The sequence below is a fragment of the Pinus tabuliformis genome, chromosome 2_2, assembly GCF_031772625.1.
Source record: "Pinus tabuliformis cultivar Carrire ecotype Pingquan chromosome 2_2, CPIR1, whole genome shotgun sequence".
NCBI lineage: Eukaryota > Viridiplantae > Streptophyta > Pinopsida > Pinales > Pinaceae > Pinus > Pinus tabuliformis.
Window position 1 is genome coordinate 599,473,253 of NC_142300.1, and position 26,450 is coordinate 599,499,702.

A 26,450-nucleotide genomic window follows, 5' to 3' on the forward strand; every position below is an offset into this window, starting at 1 on the left:
CTAAAGAAGTAAAAAGCACTCACAAGCAGTTACTAATAGAAGAGAAATCACTTAATTGCTATGCCCTAGATTTCTCAACAAGTGGTACCTAGACTCTGGTGCTTCATATCATATGACAAGAAATAAGGAGTTCTTCAGCAACCTAGAGGAGAAAGACCTACAATTACACATAGAGCTTGGAGATGATGGGAGATATAGTACCAAAGGGATTGACACTATCACCTTTAAGAGGGAGTCAGGCTCTCATCTTCACCTCAAGAATGTAATGTATGTGCCTGGCATGAAGAAAAATCTAGTTTTTATAGCTGTACTTGAGGACAAAGGATATGATGTGGTGTTCAGTAGGGGGAAATCTTATCTGAAGCATGTTGCTAATAGACAAGTAAAACAAATTGGTGTTCAAGTTAAAAATCTCTACAAGCTAGAGGTAGATTTTGCCTTGCATGCAACTACACCTCTAGGAGTGAGGTGGGGCGATGTAGAGCCTTAGTTCTAGATTTGCAAATATTTGGGCAAGGTCCATAGGAGAGCAATAACAGTTGTAGTATACTATTCTCATGGATCATTACCCTTGCTACAAGGGCCTACAATATTCAGTAACAAAAGGATCAATTTCAGTCAATGCAGTCAAATATTGAGCGACATAGCAGAGGCTAGTAGCAGATAGAGACTCTGAAGACAATTGCAACTCAGTGACATAGTTGATTCAGTGTTCTGATGCTTCTCAGTTGCAGTAGCAAGAACAATAGTGAGAGGGAGTGTTATTTGTATTACAATGCATTCCTTAAGAGGAGAAGGATTGGAGAAATGGAGAAATTCAAATTTCCACATCAGTAGGATGACTTGAGTTGCAATTAGCAGGAGCGACATTGCATTGTCACTTAATTAAGTCAGTCAATTCAAGTTTGTTGGCAAGAAGTAGTGTTGTGCATAGGTTGATTGTTAAGATTTAGAAATCTAGTGGAGTTATTGTTAGTTAAACTCAGTTATCTAAGCTCTAGTCGTAAAAAGAGTCAGTAGGAGTTTAGTTGAGATGTTATCACTGTTGTTAACTCACTGATATCTCAGTTAACTAGTCAATTTACGAAAAATAGCCCTAGTCATGCATGGAACTCAAATTGCCTAGTTGAGTGGAGGAAAAAGACATCAATGTAATCATTATTGTATACTAGTGAGTGTACAGTGTTTGCATGTAGCAGGTGAGACTATTCTCTTGGGAATTGCGCAACCAAATAGGGGCTTCTCCTATTATTTAGGAACTAATTTCCTCATGAATTGCGCAAGGAAATAGAGCAGGAGGCCAAGAATTGGCTAAGTATTTTGCAAATCAGACTCAGGAGGAGGAGATCAATATTGCAGTGCAGGTTGTGCTTCAGGATTGAATCTGTCATTATAATAGATCAATATTTCTCTTCTAATAGAGGAGGGGTTTTTCCCAGTTGGGTTGCCCAGTAAAAACTGTGTTCATTGTGATTGATTGCATGTGTTTTTATTGTATGTTTTCCCTTCCATAGATTGAGTAGAAGAAATTTGTGTCTATTGTTTTCAGTTCAAATTCTTTAGTAGTTGCAAATTTCGAGTTATTTCTACATGGACCTCAAACCCTTATGGCTGCTTAATGTAGATTTCTTCACATCGATCTGGTGGATGCTCAATCCCATCTTAAAAGTTGTCGAAAGAATTGCTCGAATAGAGGAGTATCTGACTATGGGAGCAAAAGTCTCATTGTAGTCTACTCCCTCTTTTTAAGAGAATCCACGAGCAACAAATCTAGCTTTGTATTTTTCCACATTGCCATCTATTGCATACTTTAAGTCACAATTGACTTCCCATCTTGTCTTGATACAATCTCCCAAACATCATTCTTTATGATGGAGTTGTGCTCCTCCACCATGTCATCTCTCCACACTTGTTGGTTGGATGCTTCCTTAAAGCTAGAAGGCTCTAAGTTTATGATGTTGGTAATCAAAGCCATGTACATCAAAAACTTCTGCAGAGGTCTTCTCTCCTTTACTGCTCCTCCTACATTGAAGGTGGGGTATCTCTGCTACTGGAAGTCTCTGCTCTTAGCGTCTCTTTTGGTTCCTCCTCTTGATGCCCCTCTGCAATTGTTGGTAGGTCTTGATATTTCTTAGATGCCAAGTTCTCCTCAAACTCGACATGTCAACTCAACACTGTCTTCTCGTGATATGTCAAGAAGACTCTATAAGCCTTGGAATTCTTGTTGTATCCCACGGGGATGTTCCTCTCACTGGAGGGCTACAACTTTGCCCTCTTTTCCATAGGTATGTGGATGTAGACTAGATGTAGAGCCTTGTGATGGAGATGGCCCATCCTCCTTGCGAAAACTCGTAGATGCTATCATTGGTGTGCACTAGTGGATGAGCAGGCTGACCTTGAAGTCTATATAAGTTTCTCTCTCAGATTCTAACCCTTATTGCAGTCTCTGGAATCTGGATTGGCTCCCTTTAGGAAAATGAACACTTGCCCCCTTCGGAAGTTGACTTCAAAACCTTTGTACTCCATGATTGATATGGACAAAAGTTTCTTTAGCTCAAGTACATAGAGTACCTCCCACGCATGAAAGGACCCTCTTGACTCAAGCTGGAACTAAAGTATCCCTTGCCCCCTCACTGCATACTTGGCATCCTTGCCAAGCTCAATATGTCTCTGAGTCATTTTGTGCAAATCTACTAAATATCTGTCTAGCCTTTGAGGCGGTAGGCACCATTGTCCAAGTACCAGAGGCTTCTAGCAATATCGCTGGTAGAAAGGTAAGACATGCGTGAAAAAGTCACTCTCGAACATGGAAGCAAGTTCGCTCAATCGTTTCTCTATTGTTGTTGCAACTTTCTGTGACTTCCCTTTGCCTTTCTTCATATGTGGACACTGAGAAGCAAAATGGCCATTCTTATAACAAATATAGCATTTGATCTTGGTCATATTTCTCTTCTGCTTGGAATGTTGTTCCTCTCCCTCATTATTGTTAGAAAATCGGAAAGGCAAAAAGCTTTTCTCTTGTTGATGATTAGTAATTACTTGTGATATCTTTGAGTTCTTATCATCTTTCTTATGTTCTTCTTTTATCTAAGTTTCATCAAGCAATTACCAAAAGAAAAACATGAAGATAAAGCACACCAGATGTAGGCACTCTGCCAGGGCTAAAACCTCTCTATAGGGGAAAACCCAGTTAAAATCTCTTCCATCAGTAGATTCAAAATGAGATAGACCAAGACCTAAGACCAATAGACCTTCCTCCTCCACCAAGTCAACCTTCCAATTAAATTCAACAATCTTTAGCAGTGTCTTGTCCAACAACTTTAGCCCAACAACAACCTAGAGATTTCGCCCCCCAACAACACAAAATTTTGGCCCAGCTTCAGTACTACAATTTCGGCCCATCATTAGTACTACAATTTCGATCCTCCATGTGAGAGGGGGAGAATTTCGACTTCTTGTGCTTGATAGAGACATCCTTCTCCTTCGCTAGCCCTTTCCTCTTCTTCCTTGAATTTCACACTTTTTCTGGCCCCAGTAGTTGCATATTGAACTTGATGAGTGAGTTTGAGTTGCTGTCTTTATATAGGAGTTTCTGCCCCTCAATTAGGCTAACTTGTCCTTCCTTGAGACCGACTTGGTGGAGGAAGCCTAGGAGACCTAATTTCACATAAAATAAATTTCTTTTTGACAAAAAGGGTCTTTTACAATGTGACATGGACAAGGCCATTTGACATAAACCCTAGAAGTCTACAATGCATGATTTGACCTATGAATAATTGACCCAAGCATGAAAGCCATGCTTTAATAAGTCAAATTTATTTATAATAAAATTTCTTTTTCTTTCTTTTGACAAATTCAATACATCATGAATGAAATAAAATTATGAAGAGTGACACTAGTCACTCTAGTTACATTCTTCAACAATTGTCACCCTTTTTGATGAAAAGTTTCCCTTTGCTCTTCTTCATCTCACTGACCAGGACCAAGTTTCCATTTGTTGCTCCTCTGCGCTTGCCATTCGTGGACTCTTTACGAGTATCCTCTTGGATGTATTCATCGGAAAGTCTCTCCCACTTGGGAAGATACTTTTGGGCACAAATGCTCATGATGAATGGTTCCCGAGCCTTGGTGAACCCATTCAAAGCAACATTCACTAGCTCTGTATCTAGTACATCCTCCAATAATTGCAAGTTGGTCATGGATTTGTGTGATTCTCATAAGGCAATTGGTCACATTGTTGGAGGGGTTGATTTTGCATTCTGAGCTTAGTTTTGAGAATCACTGCCTTTTCCTTTATGTCCTTATCCCATGCTACCTACATTATAGGGTCTACTATTGTTGGTGTTTGCATGCTCCCTAAGGTCTATGTTGGAGCAGGAGGGTTGGACACGACTTCCCACAAGTATTGCTCCTTCAAGATCACTGAGATTCTTTCCTTCCATGGCAAGAAATTCGAAACCGCATCAAGTCGATCCTCAACTTTCACATTGGTTACAAAAATGGTTGTCCTGAGCTCTGTCTCTCAAGCTTGTTGAAGTATCTTGGAAAATAATAGATCTACTTTTCTCTCAGAACAAAACCTCTAACACCATGTTAAATTATCCTAAAACCAACTATCTAAGAAAATAGATCAGATCTAGTTGGAATTATTAACTCTTGCATTTAGCGGAAAACGAGAAACGCAATCACACACAATGCACAATTATTTTTGCTCTTCTAGATCAGTGCATCATTGAAAACAAGAAAAGCAATCACATTATGCACAATTATTTCTACTCTTCTAGACCAGTTCATCATTCAAAATATCTTTAGAACTTTTACAAGAGCTCCCTTACAAGGAAAATGGCTCTGAGAAATTAACAAACAAATAATAAACTTGGAAAAATTTCAGTTTGCACAGAAATCAAGGGATATCTACACGAAGCACGGTCTGCGTTGCAATTTGTTTGGCCTACTTTTCAATCCCTACAAATGACTATACGTCCTCCTTTGCTGGGTTGTACGACTGAAATTCTCCTTGCTACTGATTGGATGTCTTCTTTTTGTTGAACTACTGCTAAAACTCCTTGCTAATGGCTGAAAATCAGATCTCTGATTTTTTTCTTCACTCATGTGACTTGTGAAATGAATGCTCTCTGTGTCTCTTTGTCATTTTCCCCTTTTCTTTTATAATTATTCTCTTATGACTTTGACATAAGCCAAAAACCTAATCTTCAATGGTTAAGATCTAATTTTGAAGTCAATGACTCTCTTTTAATTAAATCATTAAGTGACCCACTTTAGTCACTTTATTAATTAAAAATCACTTGAATTAAAAAATGTTCACTTTGTTAATTAATAAAGTGAACATTTAGAAAAAGCATAGGATACATTTAATGAAGATTTGCATAAGTAGATACCCTCTTGGAAATACTTGTATGAGCTACATCTATTTTCATTGCCTAGGAGCTTTGGGGTGGAAGAGGTTTGGGAAGGCAAAGCCACCTCTTGGTTGACCTATGTCATAAATGGTCACATCTATGGTGATCCATGATTTGAGAGCGAAAATAGATGTTGGGATAAACGATGACATGTGTGAAAGAAGACTATGTTAGATAATGGTTACAATTTTAGTTTTAATATCCCACTATTATTGATTAGTGAATGTCCACATTGCCCATTTTCAATGTTTTAGGTTCATTTAATAATCATCTTGACTTGACATTTTAAGCTTTGTCTCTCTTTATCTTAATGCAATGATTTTGATGATATGTCGGTATTTGTTGTAGCATGTCTTTTTTTGGATGCTAGAGGCCATCCTTTTTGGTTTAGAGATGGATTGCACTCAATATTATTTTGGTTATATGCACCCTTATATAATTGAGAACTTTTTCATATTTGTGCATAAATGGTTTGGATTCATATGGATGCACATGAATATATACATTTTTCTTTAAATTTTGAATATTTTATATATTCTTTGGCCAACTGGATTTTTGGTTTGGTTTTTTTATTGGTTCTGGTCCAATTTTGACTGGTTGGGGGGTCTACTTGTTTGGTGAACTGTTTGGTTTTGCTAACATTGCCTCATATTGAGGCAGAGGGTGGGAAAATCACTAAGGCTAATGCTAGATAACTTCCATTAGAGGGGATTCTATCTGCTCTAGGGCAAGCCATAACTTCATCAAAAGGCATGGGAAATCCACCTATACTAGGCAAGGTAGGTGGACAATTTTTTCAATTGAAAAATCAATAGTTTGTGGGCCTCAAACACGATTTCATGCAATTTCATGCATATGGGTTGAGTATTGAGTCGTTGAACTAAAATAGGAAGAAATCTTTGGTTAGAGTGATGATGGGTGCAAAGCCCCCACACGAATCTAGTGTTGAATCAATGATATAGCAAGCACCCTTCCACTGAAGTAATTCAAATTGGTGGAGCCCACTCTTAAATGAATTACATTCTTAGAACAAAATTTTGAGGAGCCTTGATTCTCCATTATCTAGATTGACAAAATGGTGATGTATTTTTTAGTGGAGGCCATATTAGCTCGGGAAGTTTATATTTAAACAAAACAATGGGAAGAGCTAATAACTCTTCTCTCTCTAATTATGGTCTCAATGATCACCCAATTCACGATAATCTTTATCTTCATTATGCAAGAATATCAATAATGAGCGTAGTAATTAATATTGTATTTTTCTAATTTATGAATATAGTAAATTTACTTGTATTTATTCAGTTTATGGATTTCGTCGTTGTGATATCTACGTTAAATTTATATTTTTGAATCTCTTTTCACTGAAAAGTGTTGCCCAACATATCATTTTCATTGTGAGAGATAATTTCGTATATTTGTAACATTAATTTGCTTGTCTTGCCATGTCAATTGGTGATTGTGGAAGGAATTGACAACAAACTTCAAATGGTCTCATGTGAGTAGATGATTGAACTACCCTATTGTATTCACGTTGAATGTAAGCTTTCATCCCATGTTTTGGGATGCTTGTGATTTAATCCCCTCAATAAATGAACAAGTATTGTGTATACATTTACTTGGGTATGGAATGAGTGGATTTGAATCCATACCTTCTCAAGGAATTTTTCAGTTGTCTTTTGGCCTTTGATGCTCTTCTTACAATGAGTAAGAGCAAACACTTGCTGAATCTATCCATTTCCACTATAAAATAGTCATTTTCACTCTTTGTCCTTGGCAAATCTCCCGAGAAATCCATGGAAATGTGTTGTGTGTTCTAGAAGGAAGGTGTAACGTTGTATACAATCCCAATAGGGAGGTCGTTGGTTTGCTTATATCGCAAAGTGTGGCTGCACTAACATACCTTGAAGCATCTTGATCTATGCTCATGTCCTTTCAACAATTTTCCTTTGATGCTTCCTCGTTTGGATGTCAACACCATTAAAAGAACTTTTTACTCGTAGTTACCAACCTTCTGGCTTGATTGGCACCTAATGACACAACCGGACATTCAATTTCATCAATATACTTAAGTAATAGCAAATATGAACATGTATTTCTTTGTCACTTGCATATTGGTGTCTTTGATTTTCGAATCCAATGGATATGTTTGAGAATGGGCATGAGACTCCAAGCTAAGTTGTTGCACCAATTATTTGGAAATCAAATTATCTTAGAAATGGGATCAAAGAGTGGACACCTTATTTGTGATCTGAATCTTTGGTAGGAAAAGTCTTTCTCTTTCCTCTTCAATTTTTTCTTTCCCTTCTTATTCCATCTGTAAGGCTGATTTTTGTGCAGATTTCTCTTGCTCATTGCTAGATGATTTGTGTTGCTCTTTCAAGATTGATTTGCTTTTTCTTGTGGATAGATCCATTTGCTGCACATACATGACTGATTTTTTAATACTTGCAACCGTTCTTTTGCATATTAAGCTTTGATTTTGGGGCTGGGCATGCCAATTTTACACATCTAAATTGCATTCGATTTCTTCACCTTCAACTTGAGCAGTCATTCCTGGCTTCACATCTTTGTTTCTATTTTCTCCTTTCTGAGTTCGTTGATGATGTAGTGCTTGTAATGATGTTTTGGGTCTCTACATGCATGAGATGTTGCAAATGCATTTTCTTGCCTTCTAATTTTTTTTTAATTGTATTTTTTTGTTCAAAATTGCTTCATATGTTTTTCTTATTTGTCATCACCATATACTTTTTCATAAAAGCATCATCTAAATTCCTTGGAGAAGAATTATGACTCATGGCACAACATCACATTTGTTTTCATCAGTATACCTGGAAATAACAGAAAATCTGAAGTCACATTTCTTTGTCACTTTCATATTGGTGTCTTTGATCAACCAATCCAAGGTGTGTGCTCAAGGATAGGCATGAGTCTCCAAGCCAAGTTGTTGCACCAATGATTTGGAAATCATTTTTTTCTCAAAATTGTGATCAACAAGAGTCGATGCCTTCAGTAAGAAGAGTTGATTATTCAAGCCTTTGGTAAGAAGAGTCTTTGTCTTTCCTCTTCAATTCTTTTTTCTGTTTCCCTTACTTTTTGACTTTATCAATTGGTGATTGTAGATTTATCTTGGTCATTACTAGCTGATTTATTTTTTTTGACTTTATCAATTGGTGATTGTAGATTTATCTTGGTCATTACTAGCTGATTTATTTTTCTTTTTCAACATTTTTTTTTTGGCTTGTTCGTAGTTTTTCTTGCTCATACATGACTGTTTTTTCTTTAGCAATAACTGATCTTTAATGCTTGCAATTGCTTATTTATTTATTTTGCATATATGGGGTTGGTTTTAGGCCCACTCTAAATTGCTTAAAATTTCTTCTTTGTTTTTATTTTTTAGATGGGTACGAGGATGGAGCTTCCAACATGTCATCTTTTTATATCCATCAATGCTACAATGCTCACAATGACGTTTTGAGTCTCTACGTGCTTGAGAAGCGTGCACGTGTTTTTTCTTGCCTTCCAAAAATATGTGATTGTAATTTGTTTCGAAATTGCTTATCTTGATCCAATGGCACCCCCCCAATTCTATATAGCTTGTTTTCTTGGAAGCATCATAAAACAGAATTATGACTAATGGCACATCACATTTGATTTTATTGATATACTCAGAAATAGCAGCAAATCTGAACTTATATTTATTTATCACTGTCATATGATAAACATATTTGAAGATAGGCATGAGTCTCCAAGCCAAGTTGTTGCACCAATGATTTGGAAATTAGATATTTCTAATAAATGGGATCAATAAGAGTTGATAACCTCTGATCTTAATCTTCAATTGGAAGACTTTTCCTTGTTCTTTTTGCACCTGTAAGGCTGATTTTTGTTCACTGGGAGATTTCTCTTGCTCTTTGCTAGCCGATTTCTATTTGTTTTTCAAGATTGATTTTCTTTTGCTTGTTATTAATTCCTTTTCACATACTTGCCTGATTTTATCTATACATGCTCATTTTTAATACTTGCATATTTGGGGTTGATTTCAAGGCCAAACATGCCAATTTTACACCTCTAAATTGCATTCAATTTCTTCACTTTAATCTTGAGTGATTATTGCTTGCTAATGGAGCTTCCAAATGTCCATCAATTCTACAATATTTGCAATGGTGTTTTGGGTATTTGGATGCTTGAAGTGTATGCCTTTGAAAAATATTGTTTTGAAATTGCTTATTGCTCCAAACTTTTGCTTATTTTGATTCTCTGTGTAACTTGTTTTCATGGAAGCACCATCAAAATCCTATGGGCAAGAAGAATTATGACTGATCTGCCTCCTTAGGAATTTCAATCCTCAAATATATCTAGATAACATATACAGGGCTTGATGTAGATACCCCATGTCCATGTGAAGTAAATTGTTTATGTATTCTTGGATGTTTTGACCTTGTTTTTTATGAAATTGCCATTTTATTTTCTACTTGTTTTTATGACTTCTTGTGTAGAAATTTCTTCTGATCATGGATTTAAATTTTCCCAATTGGTGATTAGTAGCCATCATTTTTTCTTTGAAGACTTCGCATGGGTGGCCCACCATATTAATGTAACTTAGAGATCTTCAATCTGGTATATGTAATTTTTCTCTTATCTCCATAGTGATGTGCTTATACATCTCCAACATTTTATTTTCTACTTGTGCTCATGACATATTGTGTAGAAATTTCTTCTCATCATGGATTTAAATTTTCCCAATTGGTGATTGGTAGCCATCTTTTTTTCTTTGAAGACTCCACATGGGTGGCCCACCATATTAATGGAACTTAGAGATCTTCAATATGTTATATGTAATTTTTTTTCTTATCTCCATAGTGATGTGGTTCTACATCTCCAGTTGTTCAGTGATTTACTCTATTTCTATTTATAAGCATACAACTTAAATTTCGACCATGTTTTAAAGGGTGGATGTTTCTTAAATGTCCTTATTCCCTTGAAATTTTCTCGCTCTGTGTCCTCTTGCCTTTGTGGAGGCTCTTCTTCTTCTTTATCTTCCTCTAGGACGTAGGAACATTGGCTTCACTTTTTTTTAAATCATCACCAATTCTTCTATTGACTTCATCAATTTAATTTTCATTCTAAGCAAATTTTCTACACAATTCTCCAATCTTTTGAATCTTGCTTCATAAGTGTTTTCTTCATGATTTGATCTATCATTTCCAATTTGTTGTCTATATCTATAGTTTCTCTTTCTCTAATTCCTTTGCCAAGAGCCTTCCCCTTTTGATTGAGAGTGTTACTCTTCCTTTCACTCCCACAACTCTTAATGCTTGAAACTGTAGGTCACAGGAGAAAGTACTATGCCACCTTGTACAATCTCTTTGTAGTTTGGATTAGTGCTTGCTAACCTCACGTGAATCCCTATTCAATTTGGAAACAAAATATGAACCCGAGAGACCAAAATCTTGAAAATGCACCCTTTGAAGATGATTCTTTGATACCAAGTTGGAGAGTGTTTGCTATTTCCATTCTCATAGCTTAAGACTTCACATTATTATTTGTTTTATGCTATAAGATTAAAGTTGTTACTTTACATATATTCATTATCAATGGTCATGTTATGTGTCATTACTATGATGTGATGATTTCATATTATTTTTGAATTTATGGACATGATTTAGTGATGATTTGTTTCTTTGCCATATCATTGTGAATAACACATGCATGGCCCATTGTGGCTGCTATATAGTTATGTACAAGTTATATTCTTTATTAGCTTGTGATAATTGTTCTGTTTTGATCATGAAACAATGTTGATATAATAACCATGATAACATGCATTGTGTGCGCTATATATATCGACCACAAGATGGCGATGGGTTGATAACATGTGGTATATGCTAGTGGCATTTTCATTGTTGAGTGGTGATGATTGGATACATGTTATAAGTAATATTTTATTATTGTTCCTCACATTTTCAATGAAAGATCTAATGGGATCCCATATCCATGAAAAGAAGATCCCCTTATCAACAAAATCTTCTCCCTGGGGGCAACTCAACAATCTCATTAAACATATTTGAGAAAATAGGAAGTTGACTAATTAGTAGGGTGACAACTAATTACATTTATGGACAAGCAACTAGGAGGGAGACAAGTGAAGTAACTTAGGTTGGGGTGGTGGTGGATGTGAGTAATTGAGATAGGGATAGTAAGTTGGTGAATTATGTAATTTGGGCGAGTACCATTGATTACATCAAATATCATGAGAATTTATAATAGTAACATACTAGTAGGGGGACCAATGGTGAAATAGTAAACCAAGAGGGGGCACAATAAATATAAATGAATTTACAAAATGGGAGTTAAACTATAAGTGGTGTGAACATACACTTTATTTATTTTTTTGGTTCTTGTGAAGCTACACTAGTAAAGTGCAACACAAAGGCTAACTAGGTCAACAAAGGCCAATGGCTATGTTTTATCCCTTTGAATTCTCTATCTTGAGGCTACATAGAAGGTCTCTAGACCCTCCATGGTACGAGCCTTAGAAATTTGATCCTCTGAGATTATTGGCCTCTAACCAATTACTTAACCTCTTGAGATTGTCAATAAAGGGACACCATCAATATGGCCTTTAACCAATTACCTAGCCATTAGTTTAGGAAGAGGATTCCTCAAATAACACCCAAATTCACCTTAGAGCTAAGTAGATAGCTAAGAGCTTTAACCACCAACGTTGGGGGGGAAACCTTTGTCAGATATATTTGAAATTTCCAACCTACTTTGAAGATCATATATTAATGGTAAGACACACATGATAAGGCATAAAGTAATGTTTCAATGTTATTAACCAGTTGAACCCTAGAGCAGGAAGAATTCCTAGAGGGAAGGGCCACTCTACTTGATCATAAAAGATGTGCCAAGAAGATTTATAAACATATAAGTTGTGAAGCAAAAAAAGAACAAATGTAAAGGCTAGTAAATGATTCATAACAACACCACATAAATGTGAAGGGCTAGTCTACCCCATCATGAACTTTCTAGATCAAGGTAAGGTCGAATGACTTGTGCACTCCATGCCATGAATTGTACCCAAATTCACCTTGTAGCTTAATAAATATCTAAGAGCGTCAACTGCCACCACGAGGATTGACACTAAGGGGCACACTAGAGGGTTTCTTGCTTGAAGATTGAGGGTGGCTTTTTAGGTAGAATATTCTCATTGGCTTCCCTTAGGAAGCAGAACCTTGAAAGCTTTTGTAGGTTGGTCCCCAATTTTCACTGAATGGAATTGCACTTGTTGAGTGCTTGCAATGTATTTTTTTGTAAGGGCCATTCAAACCCTAGAAATCACATGGCGTCACTTTTTGAAGATTACTTGTAATCTTTTTTTTGGTATGGAATTAGTAGTATGTGATGATTTCATATTATTTTTGAATTTATGGACATGATGTTGTTTGTTTCTCTGCCATATCATTGTGAATAACACATGCATGACCCATTGTGGTTGGTTTATAATTTTTTTTTTGTTGCTTCCTGTGTGGTTCACGAACACCCTTGGTCACTGGGTGGCCGCTACGTCCACGGTTGATCAGCGGGGATCAAACCTTTCGGCCATCACAGACCTGACCCCAACAGCTTTCGGGAATTGACCTTGTGACCTCCCATCTGGCGAGGCCCCGACTTGATCGATTGTGGTTGGTTTATAATTATGTACAAGTTATATTCTTTATTAGCTTGTGATAATTGTTCTGTTTTGATCATGAAATGATGTTGATATAATACCTATGATGACATGCTTTGATAACATGCATTGTGTGCCATTTATATATTGATCACAATATGGCTATGAGTTGATAACATGTGGTATGTTAGTTACGTTGTTGAGTGGCGATGATTGGGTATATGCTATAACTATGTTCTTATTATTATGGCTCACATTTTCAATGAAAGATCTCATGGGATCCCATATCCATGAAAAGAAGATCCCTTTATCAATAGTTAGTAGGGTGACAACTAATTTCATGTATGGACTAGTAACTAGGAGGGGAACAAGTGAAGTTGGGGTGGATGTTGGGGCGGGGTGGTGGTGGGCGTGAGTAATTGAGATGGAGATAGCAAGTTGGTGAATTATGTAATTAGGGCAAGTACAATTGATTACATCAAAGATCATGCGCATATAATAGTAACAGACTAGTAGGGGGACCACTATTAAATAGTAAGCCAAGAGGCGCGTGAGTAATGGAGATGGAGATAGCAAGTTGGCGAATTATGTAATTAGGGCAAGTACAATTGATTACATCAAAGATCATGAGCATATAATAGTAACAAACTAGTAGGGGGACCACTATTAAATAGTAAGCCAAGAGAGGCACAATAAATAGAAATGATTAATGGTAGTGAATTTATGTTGTTGCATTAATTCACAAAATGGAAATTCAACTATAAGTGGTGTGAACATATGCATGTTTTTTTTTTTTTTTGATTCATAGTGAATTAATGCAACTACATGCTAGTGCAAAGGAAGAATTTCTTGTGAAGCTACACTAATAAAGTGCAACAAAGAGGCTAACTAGCCCAACAAATGCCATTGGCTATGTTTTATCCCACCAAGTTCTCTATCTTGAGACCACATAGGTCTCTAGACTCTCCATGGTATGAGCCTTAGAAATTTGGTCCTTTGAGATTGTTAATATAAACGACATCGTCATTATGGCCTTTGACCAATTACCTAGCCTCTTGAGGTTGTTAGTAAAGTGACACCATTAGTGTGGCCTTTGACTAATTACCTAGCCTCTAGTTTGGGAAGAGGATTCCTTGAATGTATCCCAAATTCACCTTAGAGGTAGAGATAGCTAAGAGCTTTAACCGCCAGCACTGGGGGCAAGGGGCACCTTATTTAGATATATTGGAGAATTCCGACCTACTTTGAAGGACATATCTTAACGATAAGACACGATAAGGCATGGAGTAGTCTTTCAACGTTGTTGATAAGTCAGACCCTAGAGCAAGAAGAATTCTTAGAGTGAAGGGCCACTCTACTTGATCATAAAGGATGTGCCAAACCCTTAAATCATCTCCAAGAAGATTTATAGACGTATATAACCCATGAAGCAGAAAAAGAACAAATGTAAAGGTCGGCAAATGATTCATAACAACACCACATAAATGTGAAGGGCCACTCTACTCAATCATAAACTCTCTAAATCAAGGTAAGGTGAAATGAATTGTGCACTCCATGCCTTGAATTGCACCCAAATTCACCTTATAGCTTAGTAAATATCTAAGAGCTTCAACTCCTACTACTAGGGTTTGGACTAAGGGGGCACACTAGAGGGTTTCTTGCTTGAATATTGAGGGTGTCTTTTAGGTAGAAATATTCTCACTAGCTTCCTTATGAAGAAAAACCTTGAAAGCTTTTGTAGGTTTTCCCCCAATTTTCATTGAATGGAATTGCACTTGTTGAGTGCTTCTTGCAATGTATTTTTTTGTTAGGGTCTTTCAAATCCCAAAAATCCCATGGGGTCACTTTCTAAAGGCTTACTTGTAATCTTTGCTTTGTATGGAAATAGTTGTAATCTTGTCATTGCTTCCAGTGGGCCCCTAACACATTTAACCCACTTTATGTGGGTGGTTTGCTAGAGAGTGTGCTCTCCACTCACTAACTCCTTGATTCATGGCACTAAAAGGACACTGGCTATTTTCGTTGAGGAATGACTAAGGGGTAGTTGTCTTTGGGGTGAGGGTTTTGTTGCACTATACCTTTATTTTTCAAAAACATTTCAGCCTAGACACCACATACTCATTGCCTAGGGAGCTTTGTAGGTTGACCTCTTGGTCAACCTAGGTCATAAATGGTCACATATGCGATGGTCCATGATTTGAGAGGGAAAGTAAAATGCGGGATACATAATGTATTGAACTTGTTTGCTTTGACCCGATTACGAACTTTAATGAACACAAATGCCTGGTGGTCTTTAGACACAAATAAACCTTAATGCAAACTCCATATTGAAGTCGAGGGTGGGAAAATCACTTAGAGGGGATGCAATCTACACTAGGGAAAAAAGCCACAACTTCATTGGGAGCCCCTAGAAATCCCACGTATACAAAGGCAAGTTAGGTGGGTAATTTTTTCAATTGAAATGTCAATATTCGAAGGGCCTCGAGCATGATTTCATGCATATGGGTTGAGTGTTGGGTCAAGGAACTAAAATGAGAAGAAATTTAGCAAGAAATCTTTGGCTAGAATATGGGTTGAGTGTTGAGTCAAGGAACTAAAATGAGAAGAAATTTAACAAGAAATCTTTGGCTAGAATGGGTGCAAAGCTCACACATCTTAAATCCAGAGTTAGATCACTAACTTGGGAATAATGGTGCCTATGATGGAATGGATAGGAACAATGTTGAAGTAATTAAGTGGATTACAACTTTGAAACAAACTTTTCAAGAGCCTTCAGTAATCTTGTAGATTATTATTTTTTTAGTGTAGATTATCTCTCATATTATCTCACTTTATATTTTTGAGTTTGTTTTTTTAATTTTTTTTAATAATTTAATTTTTTTAATTCACTTAATTACTATTTAGGTTCCTTTGATAATTTGTAAAATATTTTAATGGTGTATATAGCTTTGAGTATGATAATTATAATATTTAATGGTGTATATTGTTTCCATTTTAATTATAAAATGGAATATAAGCTTTAATTTGAATTGGGTTATCTATAATGCAGGAAAATATTAGATTATTACGGAGAGGAGGGTTTGATCAATGGCCTCAGAAGTTCTAATCAATCAATAATGACTTATGACTTTGAGACTTGTTCTTTGATCCATGAGACTTACAATATGACTCCATCTATATATATCTTTGAAATTCTTTATTGTGGTTGTACTTGAAATTTAAAGTTCGTTGAGGCGATTTTGTTAAAATTAAAAAATTGAATGTGTAATAGTTTTAATTTTAATGACATTGTATTAATCTGGGAATTATTATATTAAAATGATAGTAATGTTAGTTTTGATTATAATATAAATGTTGAAATTTATTTTTACAAATAAACATATTTGATAATATATTAAAAATTCTTGAAATTATATAATAAGTATACTTTTAATTAATAAAATAAAATAAGTTTGTTTTAATTATGATTATATATGAATTATCTTTGTAATGTTTAATATGGGATGAAATGTCATGAAATTTGATTTTTGAAATGCAAATATTTTGATATGTTTATTTTTAATTAGTAAAATAAAATTAATGAAAAAATATAAAAAATAAATTGTAAATATTAAATAATTAATATGATGATTATATATTAAAAATGTATTATTAAATTGTAAATATTAAATAATTAATATGATGATTATATATTAAAAATGTATTATTAATTTTTTTTATTTAAGGAATATTTTATGAGAAAATCTAAGGAATGTTTCCTTTGATTTGTTAGTTGTAAATTAGAAGAAATTTCATGTATTTTATTTGAACAAACAACTTCTAATTGTATGAATTTTCTATTTAAAAAAGGGAATAAAAACCGTAATTGTATGAATTATCTAATTGTATGAATTATCTTCTCATGGTTAGTTTTCAACAACAAAAACTTATCATGGGAAAATTTGAGGAAGAGGTGCTGGCACGGCCCAAGTAGATGCGTGATGTGCGATGCTGACGAGGAGACAAATTTTCACATGTTCTTCCAATGCAAGGCCTCCCAACAAATCTGGTATCACTTGGCTATCTCTTTTCATTTTCTTCACCTTGGTTTTATTTCTATCCATGCAGCGTTCGAGTGGTGGGGAAGGCAAGTAGAATTTAAGCGAGTCATCCTTCCCATTATGTTATGGTGTGCTTGGAAATGGAGGAACCTCAAGATCTTTGAAGACTCAAAGCTCCCTTGCAAGTCTGTTCTACTCAACATCTCTGCTCTCTATGATTCGATCCCGAGGAGGTTGCCGAAATAAGTTCCGGGTGTCCGCATAGTCCGGGTATTATATTTCTGTTTTGTCTCTGATGACTATTCTGATGTCTGGCCTCTTCAGACAATATTACAGCACGCTATCTATTTTGTGCATTATGTTCTAAATGGGTGGTACCTTTCAAAATCTGTAAAATTTTTCCATCTATAGTTTTCTATCGCATGCTCTTGTCTCAGACTCAGGGAACCACAGGTTTCCACTATATGTACCTAACATGGTTTTTGCTTATATTGCCTCAATATAAATATATCTCTTTTTCTTCTGAAAAAAATTAAAATATTGAATTGAATTGAATTTTGTTTATCATGTCAATAATTTGGATCACATGAATTCTTTTCAAATTTAATGATTTGTGATGTTGAACTACAAATATGGAGTGGATGCAACAAATAATAATAGACGAAACTTTGAAAAATTGATTTAGGAATGGTTAAGCATTGTGTTCAACTAGAAATATTATAAAGTTGAATATTATGTTGGAAATTAACCATATAGAAATATTACAAGTAAATTGTTTGAAAAACAATAAGATAGAATAAAGAGAATTAACCTTTAAAATTGATGGTTATAAAAAGAGAATTTTTTAAAAATATGTCACTTGAAATTAATGTATGTTGAATAATATACATTAATGATAGATTAAAAAAAATAATCATCTATTGAATTTTAATTTTGTTCATAAATGAAACAATATATTTAAGTAGAAAAGATCACATGTATATTTAATTTTAAATATAGAAAATTTTATTTTATTTTTCATATTTTATTTTATTAGTTTTTCTTATGAAAATTTGTTCATAAAGTTCAAATTTTGCGCACAAAATAATTTTTTTTTTAAAATCCAATAGATTAAAAAAATAATTTTAACAATACATCTATTGAATTTTATTCATAAATGAAACAATATATTTAAGTAGAAAAGATCACATCTATATTTAATTTTAAATATAGAGAATTTTATTTTATTTTATTAGTTTTTCTTATAAAGATTTGTTCATAAAGTTGAAATTTTGCTCATGTTGCACAAAATAAAATTAAAAAAAGAATCTAAAAATAAAAAAATAAAATAACTCATAAAAAAAATTGAAACTAAAGAAATTGATTCGCTCTCGGCTCATGCTAGATCCATATTTAAGATGAATTTATGTTGGTTTTCTAGATTTGTGGTTGGTACATATTGTTCACTAGATTTATTTATCAAGTTTGATACATTATTGTTTATTAAAATTGTTTTTAAATATATTTGTTTATCTAGGTTTATGAGGTATCTTCCATTAAAGTTGTTCTTTAATATTTATTTATCCATGTTTGGTACAATGTTGTTCATTAAAGTTGTTCTTTATTATTTTTTTTTATGTATGTTTGGATCCGTTTGTAAGATGAATTTATGCTCATTTATCTAGATTTATGGTTGGTACATATTGTTCATTATAGTTCTTTAATGCATTATTGTTTATTAAAGTTGTTTTTTAATATATTTATTTATCTAGGTTTATGGCGTATTTTTATTGAGTTCTTCTTTAATATTTATTTATTTATGTTTGGTTGATTGTTGTTCAAAGTTGTTTATATATATATATATATATATATATATACTTTAGGTTGTTGTTCATTGAAATTGTTCTTTAATATTTTTCTTTTTTTATCTATGTTTGGTACATGGTTGTTCATTAAATTATTTGTTAATATTTTATTTATCTAGGTTTATGGTTCTATATGTTATTCATTAAAGTTGTTCTTTAATATTTATTTATCCAAGTTTATGTTTAAGACATTATATTCATTAAAATTGTTTATTAATATTTATTGAAGTAGGTTTATGGTTGGTCTCTATGTTTGCTACATATTGTTCTTTAAATATTTTTAATGTCTATTTATCTATGTTTATTGCACATATTGTTCATTAAAGTTGTATTTTCATTTGTATTAAAAATAAAAAAGCTTCTCTTTGCTTCGAGATATTAAACATCTCTACTAACAGGGTCAACCACGGGAAGGTGGAAGCTAATTTGCCCCAAAAACTATGCATTGTTGATATGGGGTTGTTAACATATCAACATGCCAAAATAATTTTATTATATTGATTTATGAGATGAATGTGATTTTTTTAATATATTGTTAAGATGGTTGAAAATAATAATCTTATTAATTTGTTGGTTAGAGAAAGTGTGAATTTTTTTAATATGTTGATTTCAAAATAAAATATATTAACCATATTAATTTTTTTTTTAAATTTATTAAAAACTTAAAGGTATTATTTCGATTATTTTATAAATTTTATTAGAAGTTTATTATATTATTATTCATATGAGGTTTTTATGTTTGTGATATTTATTAAAAAAATTAAAATAATATAACATCAAATGGAAATAAGAAAAAAAAAATTAAAAAAAAAAAATATAAAAGATTAAAAAAGAAGTGAGAAAATAATATTTATAAAATTAGATATATAAATTTATTTTTATTTAGTATATTTAAATAAATAAATACTTCAACAATATAACCTAAGAAACTACTATAACCAATCTTAAAACTTCACATAATTAATCTATAATAATTTAATATGAATACACACTACTTATATTATAAAATACAAAAAATAAAGACCCACTAATAAAATATAAAACTAATAAATATACATATCTAAATTTAATCTATAATATAAATACACAATTTCAAAACACACATACATCTATGTCAAAACCACCAACATGCATATACAAATAATTTCAAATACTCAAAGCAACATACAATTTGAAATAAGAAAAATTCAAATTAACAAACGTAATACAATTTCAACTCACAGTACAAGCATTATGAAAACCACCTACAAATTTTCAAAGCATGAAGTAAAAATCATTTCAAAGAATTGCAGCTACTCAACACAACATACAATTTCAAATTAACAAACATAATACACTTTCAACTTAAAATACAAACGTTATGAAGAATTCAACTAAATAAATGAACACATCATACAATTTCAAATTAGAATACAAATTCAATCTATCAAACAAACAAACATTTCTAAACAATCATACATACAATTTTAAATAAGAAAAATTCAAATTAACAAACATAATACAATTTCAACTTAGAATACAAATATTATGAAAACCACTTATACACACATGCATATGCAAATTCAGTTAAATACAACATACAATTTCAGATCAACATACAAATCCAATTTATCAAACAAACACACATTGCCAAAACAACTTGCATACAAATTTTCAAAGTACACCTATAAATATAAAGCAGAGATCATTTCAAAAAAATTGAACTACTCAACACAACATACAATTTCGGATCAACATACAAATTCAATTATCAAACAAACAAATGTTGCAAAAACTACTTACATACAAATTTTCAAATAACACATATAAATATATAACAAACATCATTTCAAAGAATTTCAACTTAGAATACAAACATTATGAAAACCACCTATACACAAGATGCATATGCAAATTCAATTAAATAAACAAACACATCATACAATTTTAGATAAACATACAAATTCAATTTACCAAAACAATTTATATACAAATTTTCAAAATACACCTACAAACATGAAGTAAAAATCATTTCAAAGAATTGTAGCTACTCAACACAACATACAATTTCAATTTAACAAACATAATACAATTTCAACTTAGAATACAAATATTATGAAAAATTCAATTAAATAAATAAACACATCATACAATTTCAAATCAGAATACAAATTGAATCTATCAAACAAACAAGCATTTCCAAACAATCATACATACATTTTTAAATAATAAGAAAAATTCAAATTAACAAACACAATACAATTTCAACTTAGAATACAAACATTATGAAAACCACCTATACACACATACATATGCAAATTCAATTAAATAAATAAACACAACATACAATTTCAGATCAACATACAAATCCAATTTATCAAACAAACACACATTGCCAAAACAACTTACATACAAATTTTCAAAGCACACATACAAATATAAAGCAAACATCATTTCAAATAATTTGAACTACTCAACACAACATACAATTTCAAATCAATATACAAATCCAATTTATGAAACAAACACACATTTCTAAAACAACTTACATACAAATTTTCAAAACACACCTACAAATATAAAGCAAACATCATTTCAAATAATTTGAACTACTCAACACAACATACAATTTCAAATAAGAAAATTCAAATTAACAAACATAATACAATTGTAAATCAACATACAAATTCAATTTATCAAACAAACAAACATTGCAAGGACAACTTACATACAAATTTCAACTTGGAATACAAACATTATGAAAACCACCTATACACACATACATATGCAAATTCAGTGAAATAAATAAACACATCATACATTTCGGATCAACCATCAAACAAGCAAACATTGTGGAAACAACTTACATACAAATTTTCAAAGCACACATACAAATATAAAGCAAACATCATTTCAAATAATTTCAACTACTCAACACAACCTACAATTTCAAATAAGAAAAAATCAAATTAACAAACATAATACAATTTTAACTTGGAATACAAACATTATGAAAACCACCTATATACACACATACATATGCAAATTCAATTAGCTAAATAAACACATCATGCAATTTTGGATCAACATACAAATTCATTTTATCAAACAAACAAACATTGCAAAAATAACTTACCTACAAATTTTCAAAGCACACACAAATATAAAGCAAACATCATTTCAAATAATTTCAACTACTCAACACAACCTACAATTTCAAATAAGAAAAACTCAAATTAACAAACATAAATACAATTTCAACTTAGAATACAAACATTATGAAAACCACCTATACACATATATATATGCACATTCAATTAGCTAAATAAAAACATCATACAATTTCATATCAACATACAAATTTAATCTACCAATCAACCTAATATATAATATATAATTATTTAATTTAATTTAATTAATATACAATATAATTAAAATAATAATAATAAAAATAAAAATAAAAATTGCAAAAGAGAAAAAGAGAAAACTAAAATAATATAAATAGTTTGCTTATGAAATTATTCATTATTTTTATTTTATTTGAGAAATTGTATAGTTTGCATGTATATAAAAATTGTCTAACACTTTTTTATGAATTGAAATATAAAACTAAATATTTCAATTATAATTAATGACGATATGAAAAAGTAAATGTGTATACCTGAAATGTATTTTGGTATGTGTAAGTTTAATAAAAAATAAAAATAAAAACATGGAAACAATAAATGCTACACAACTCTAAAGAGAATGGGGCCCCATCCTCCCTAAACAAAAAAATATACTTTTATTAATACTTATATGTACATAAGTCTGACATTATTACAAAGAAAATCTCTGAAAAAGAGAAAGACAATGAATGTATAGCTACGTTCATATTTTTTTGAATAAACATATAATTATGAACCATTCCTGGATGTCAATCTCGAAGTAGACCTGCAAAACCAAAAAGTTTTCAATTTGTAAGAATAATTTTTATTTTCTACATATAATGAAAATATGCATTTATGTGCAGTAAATTTTAAAATTAATTTTTAAAAATCTTTTATAAAAACATATTATTGGTTAAATTGAATGGAGAGCCAGAAGAATTTAATGTGAATTAAGAGTACGGGAGCAATATTGAAATTCATTTTAAAAAAAAGAGTTCAAGGATAGTCAAAATCTGGGATCCTAAAAGGGTTTCTTTGCGGGGAGGATGATGCTCTGATCGAATTAAAAAAATTGGAGACATTTCAGTGAATTAAATTAATCCCGATGCATAAAGTAAACATAGAAGGAAGCCAAGGAAAAAGGATTTTCCATAATCCCTATGCATGAAGCAAATATAGAAGGAAGCCGAGGAAGAAGGATTTTCCATATGCGGATTGAGTTCCGGATTTGGAAGCAATGTAACCCAAAGTTACTGTTTAAAAAAATATATTATATATATAATCAAGCAAGAGCTAAGAGTTTTGAAGCAAGAGCTAGGAGTTTTTAAAGTGAAAAATTAAGAGTCGGGGAGCATTGAGTAGGATTTGGTAATTTTCTTTGTTTTAATCAAATTAAAGCTCATTAAAAAAAAGAGTTCAAAGAGTCAAGATTTGGATGCCTAAAGGTTTAGGATTTACTTATTTTCTTTGCAGGGAGGATGCTAGGGTGATTTTCAACTTAACCAATATTCCCTAACCAACGATTTCCAAATTTGTGTTCAAGTGTGAAACTTATCCTATCAAACACTGATTTCAATTTTAATTATAATAAAATAAATAAGATTATAAAAGTGACTGGACAGTGGCGTTAAGAAATGCTGGAAAATTTAATTTAATTCCAGGAGGGTTGATCTACCAATCATTTGAGAGAGGGAGCCAGCGCATACCTGGAGCTGGAGTTGAGACTCGTTGTGGCTTTTTTCTAGGGAAGAGCTCCACGGATAGAACTCTGCTTTTTTCTGGGGAAGAACTCCATGGACAGAACTCTGTTTTTTTCTGGGGAAGAACTCCATGGACAGAACTCTGTAACAGAAGATCAAAGAATTTTGTTTAATAAAAGAATTATAGCACAAAGTAAGTCTCAGTATAGTATAAGAGATTGATTTTCATAGAAAAAACACAACAATTATAATACCTGAGGCCCTGAACCAAAAATCTCTGATGAGCAATTTGAATACAGGAAAGTGTGAACGATTATAATATTGTTTATGAGTCGTTCTCACCTGTAAATAACAAATAGGAATTAGATTTCTTAAGAAATTGCTTTTTTGAGGTTAATAATCAATGGGAAAAACATGTGGGGGTGCGCCAGTCAGGATTTGAACATCCTAATTTTCCATGGGTGCCTTAGATTACAAATTAAAATCACACAAAATTTACATAGAGCATGAGAGCCACATTATTGAGCCACTTATCTCAATTTGTACATTTCCCTAAGAAGAGAGAGTTGGAGAATAGGTTAATAAAAAATAAACAATGTAATTATACCAAAGATTCGAAGCAAAACAATGAACAAATTATAGAAAATGAAATATTTTTACCTGAAACCAAAAACCCTTGCGGAGAGGCTCTCCCTGAAATGAAATGAGATGATCCAAATGGAGGCTTGCCTGAGGCCTCTTCCTCCTCTGTCACATAGACCCACATGACTCAGACTCAAACTCCAGACCACACACACAGACATGACACACACAGACATGACATGACTCAGACTCAGACTCAAACTCCTGACCACACACAGACATGACATGACTCAGACTCCCAATCCCCACAGACAGACAGAGCGAGCAGGCGATGGACAGAGGAGGAAGAGAATGCTAAATTTGGAGGGTAGATGTATATATACCCACTTCCTTTCAACGCATAGAAATTCTACCACAGTGTATTTTCCTACAACCTCCAGATCCGAGCGAGACAGACACTGACATGCCTTTCCCTGCTCGGACAGTTCCCATTCCTGTCTTAGCAGAGTAGCTGAACTCGCTAAAGAAAAGTTTGCTACCAAAAGAAGAAGCAATCGATTTAAAAGCTTCCATTCATTCATCCATCAAAATCTGTTGGGAGCCGCAGAATGCTTTGTCACCTCTGCAATAATCAGCAAACACAGAATGAGACTAACTCTTGAAGCATGGGTTGTCAGAAATGTCCAACCCAAATTTTACATATGACCACACAAAAAATCCGAGGGGCTATTGAAACCACACATTAACTAAGTGAGTTCTCTCACTCTCAAGATTCTAGATTAATTGAACAGGCTTTTTGGATGTGCAATGAAAAAGAATCATTGGCCTGAAGCTATAATCAATTTTCCATTTGATTCTACAAACTTTAAATCAATCTCTAACAGAAAACCCATGATATGATAATTATAACAGACCTGTACATGTAGATGTCCTTCCCATGGCCTAACTGCCGTTTGCAGAGATAGAAAGCGCTGAGAAAATTGGTAACAGGAAACACTGCAACATTTGAATTTCTCCCGGGTGGCGATGCAACATCCCGCATTTGGCTTTGATGTTGTTTTTGAACAGGGTATTGCACAGTTTCACGTTCCATACCGGAATGGGTATAGATGTGTTTTGTGCTCAATTTTGGACCGTGGGATGTAACACAAGTATAGCTCTCTGAATGCTCCATTCCACTCTGATAGCTCGGCATTGCAACTACAAAAGGAAAACCAATCAGTATTGTTTCACTTTGCTTCCTAATTAAGAGAACCCAGTTGGGGATCTAACCTGTTTTCCTCATGCCAATGAGTGATCCAACTCTATAATCTTGTTCAACTTTCCGTCAGTGCTACAAACTCTTTCTCCACTGCTAATACAGCAGGAGCCCATCTCTGAGAATTCCTAATCAATGGCACACAGGAACCCTTCCTAGAAGGGGAGGCCAATGAGTTGCTGATCCTCTGCGCAAGGGTACACTCACATACCACAAACCATAAGAATCTTGCTGAATCTTGAAATGCCCAAATGTAGTCACTGTGCTGTAAGCGACACCCAGAGTCCCAAGTATACATCCGAAAATACCTAAAATCATTCATGCTACAGAGGAGGCAGAAAATGCTAAATTTGGGTGGCTAGATGTATATATACACTTCCTTTCAACGGACAGAAATTCTGTTACACATACCACTGAAGCATCCTAAGTCGAATGCTTTTTTAACAATTAATCAAAGGCTAGATAATTCGCCAACGTTCACCAGATGCAAAGGGTTTACGTCGGCACTATGGAAAACACATTGGATCCTGCTTTCTTGAATCCCAACGGTTTACGTCAGATCTATGGGAAAAGCATTGGAGCCTGCTTTTTTCGAATTACGGTTCACCATTTCAGCAGTAAAAAGCATTTTCATCTTGCGTTTTTGTGTTTTCCTGAATTTGGTGTAGAATTATCTTTTTGTTTTTTGTTTTTTGTGCTACTTCTTTCTTATTTTTTTTATCTAGCTTTTTCAGATTTCAAATCCTGGTACTAGGTAGTGTAGATTCATCAAATAAGTAAATTTTTATTTTATTTTATTGGTTAAA

General features: G+C 33.1%; 2 protein-coding genes across 2 annotated transcripts in view; one reads left to right on the forward strand and one right to left on the reverse strand.

Annotated features, from left to right (window-relative positions):
* The window catches only part of LOC149194080 (uncharacterized), an 89,423-nt gene extending 73,177 nt beyond the window's left edge, over positions 1 to 16,246 (forward strand). The window contains exon 4 of the mRNA XM_089405025.1: positions 16,142 to 16,246. Within this exon, the coding sequence (XP_089261151.1) occupies positions 16,142 to 16,198 (57 nt within the window). The 3' untranslated portion in view covers positions 16,199 to 16,246. The remainder of the gene's footprint in view (positions 1 to 16,141) is intronic.
* An 8,612-nt stretch (positions 16,247 to 24,858) lies between these two features.
* On the reverse strand, positions 24,859 to 25,616 carry LOC149194081 (FCS-Like Zinc finger 10-like). The gene is made up of 2 exons (XM_089407223.1): positions 25,301 to 25,616; positions 24,859 to 25,008 (listed from the first exon to the last, which is right to left on the reverse strand). The coding sequence occupies exons 1-2, from the start codon at positions 25,579 to 25,581 to the stop codon at positions 24,960 to 24,962; spliced, it is 330 nt and encodes a 109-aa protein (XP_089263349.1). The 5' UTR covers positions 25,582 to 25,616; the 3' UTR covers positions 24,859 to 24,959.
* Positions 25,617 to 26,450: the final 834 nt, after the last annotated feature.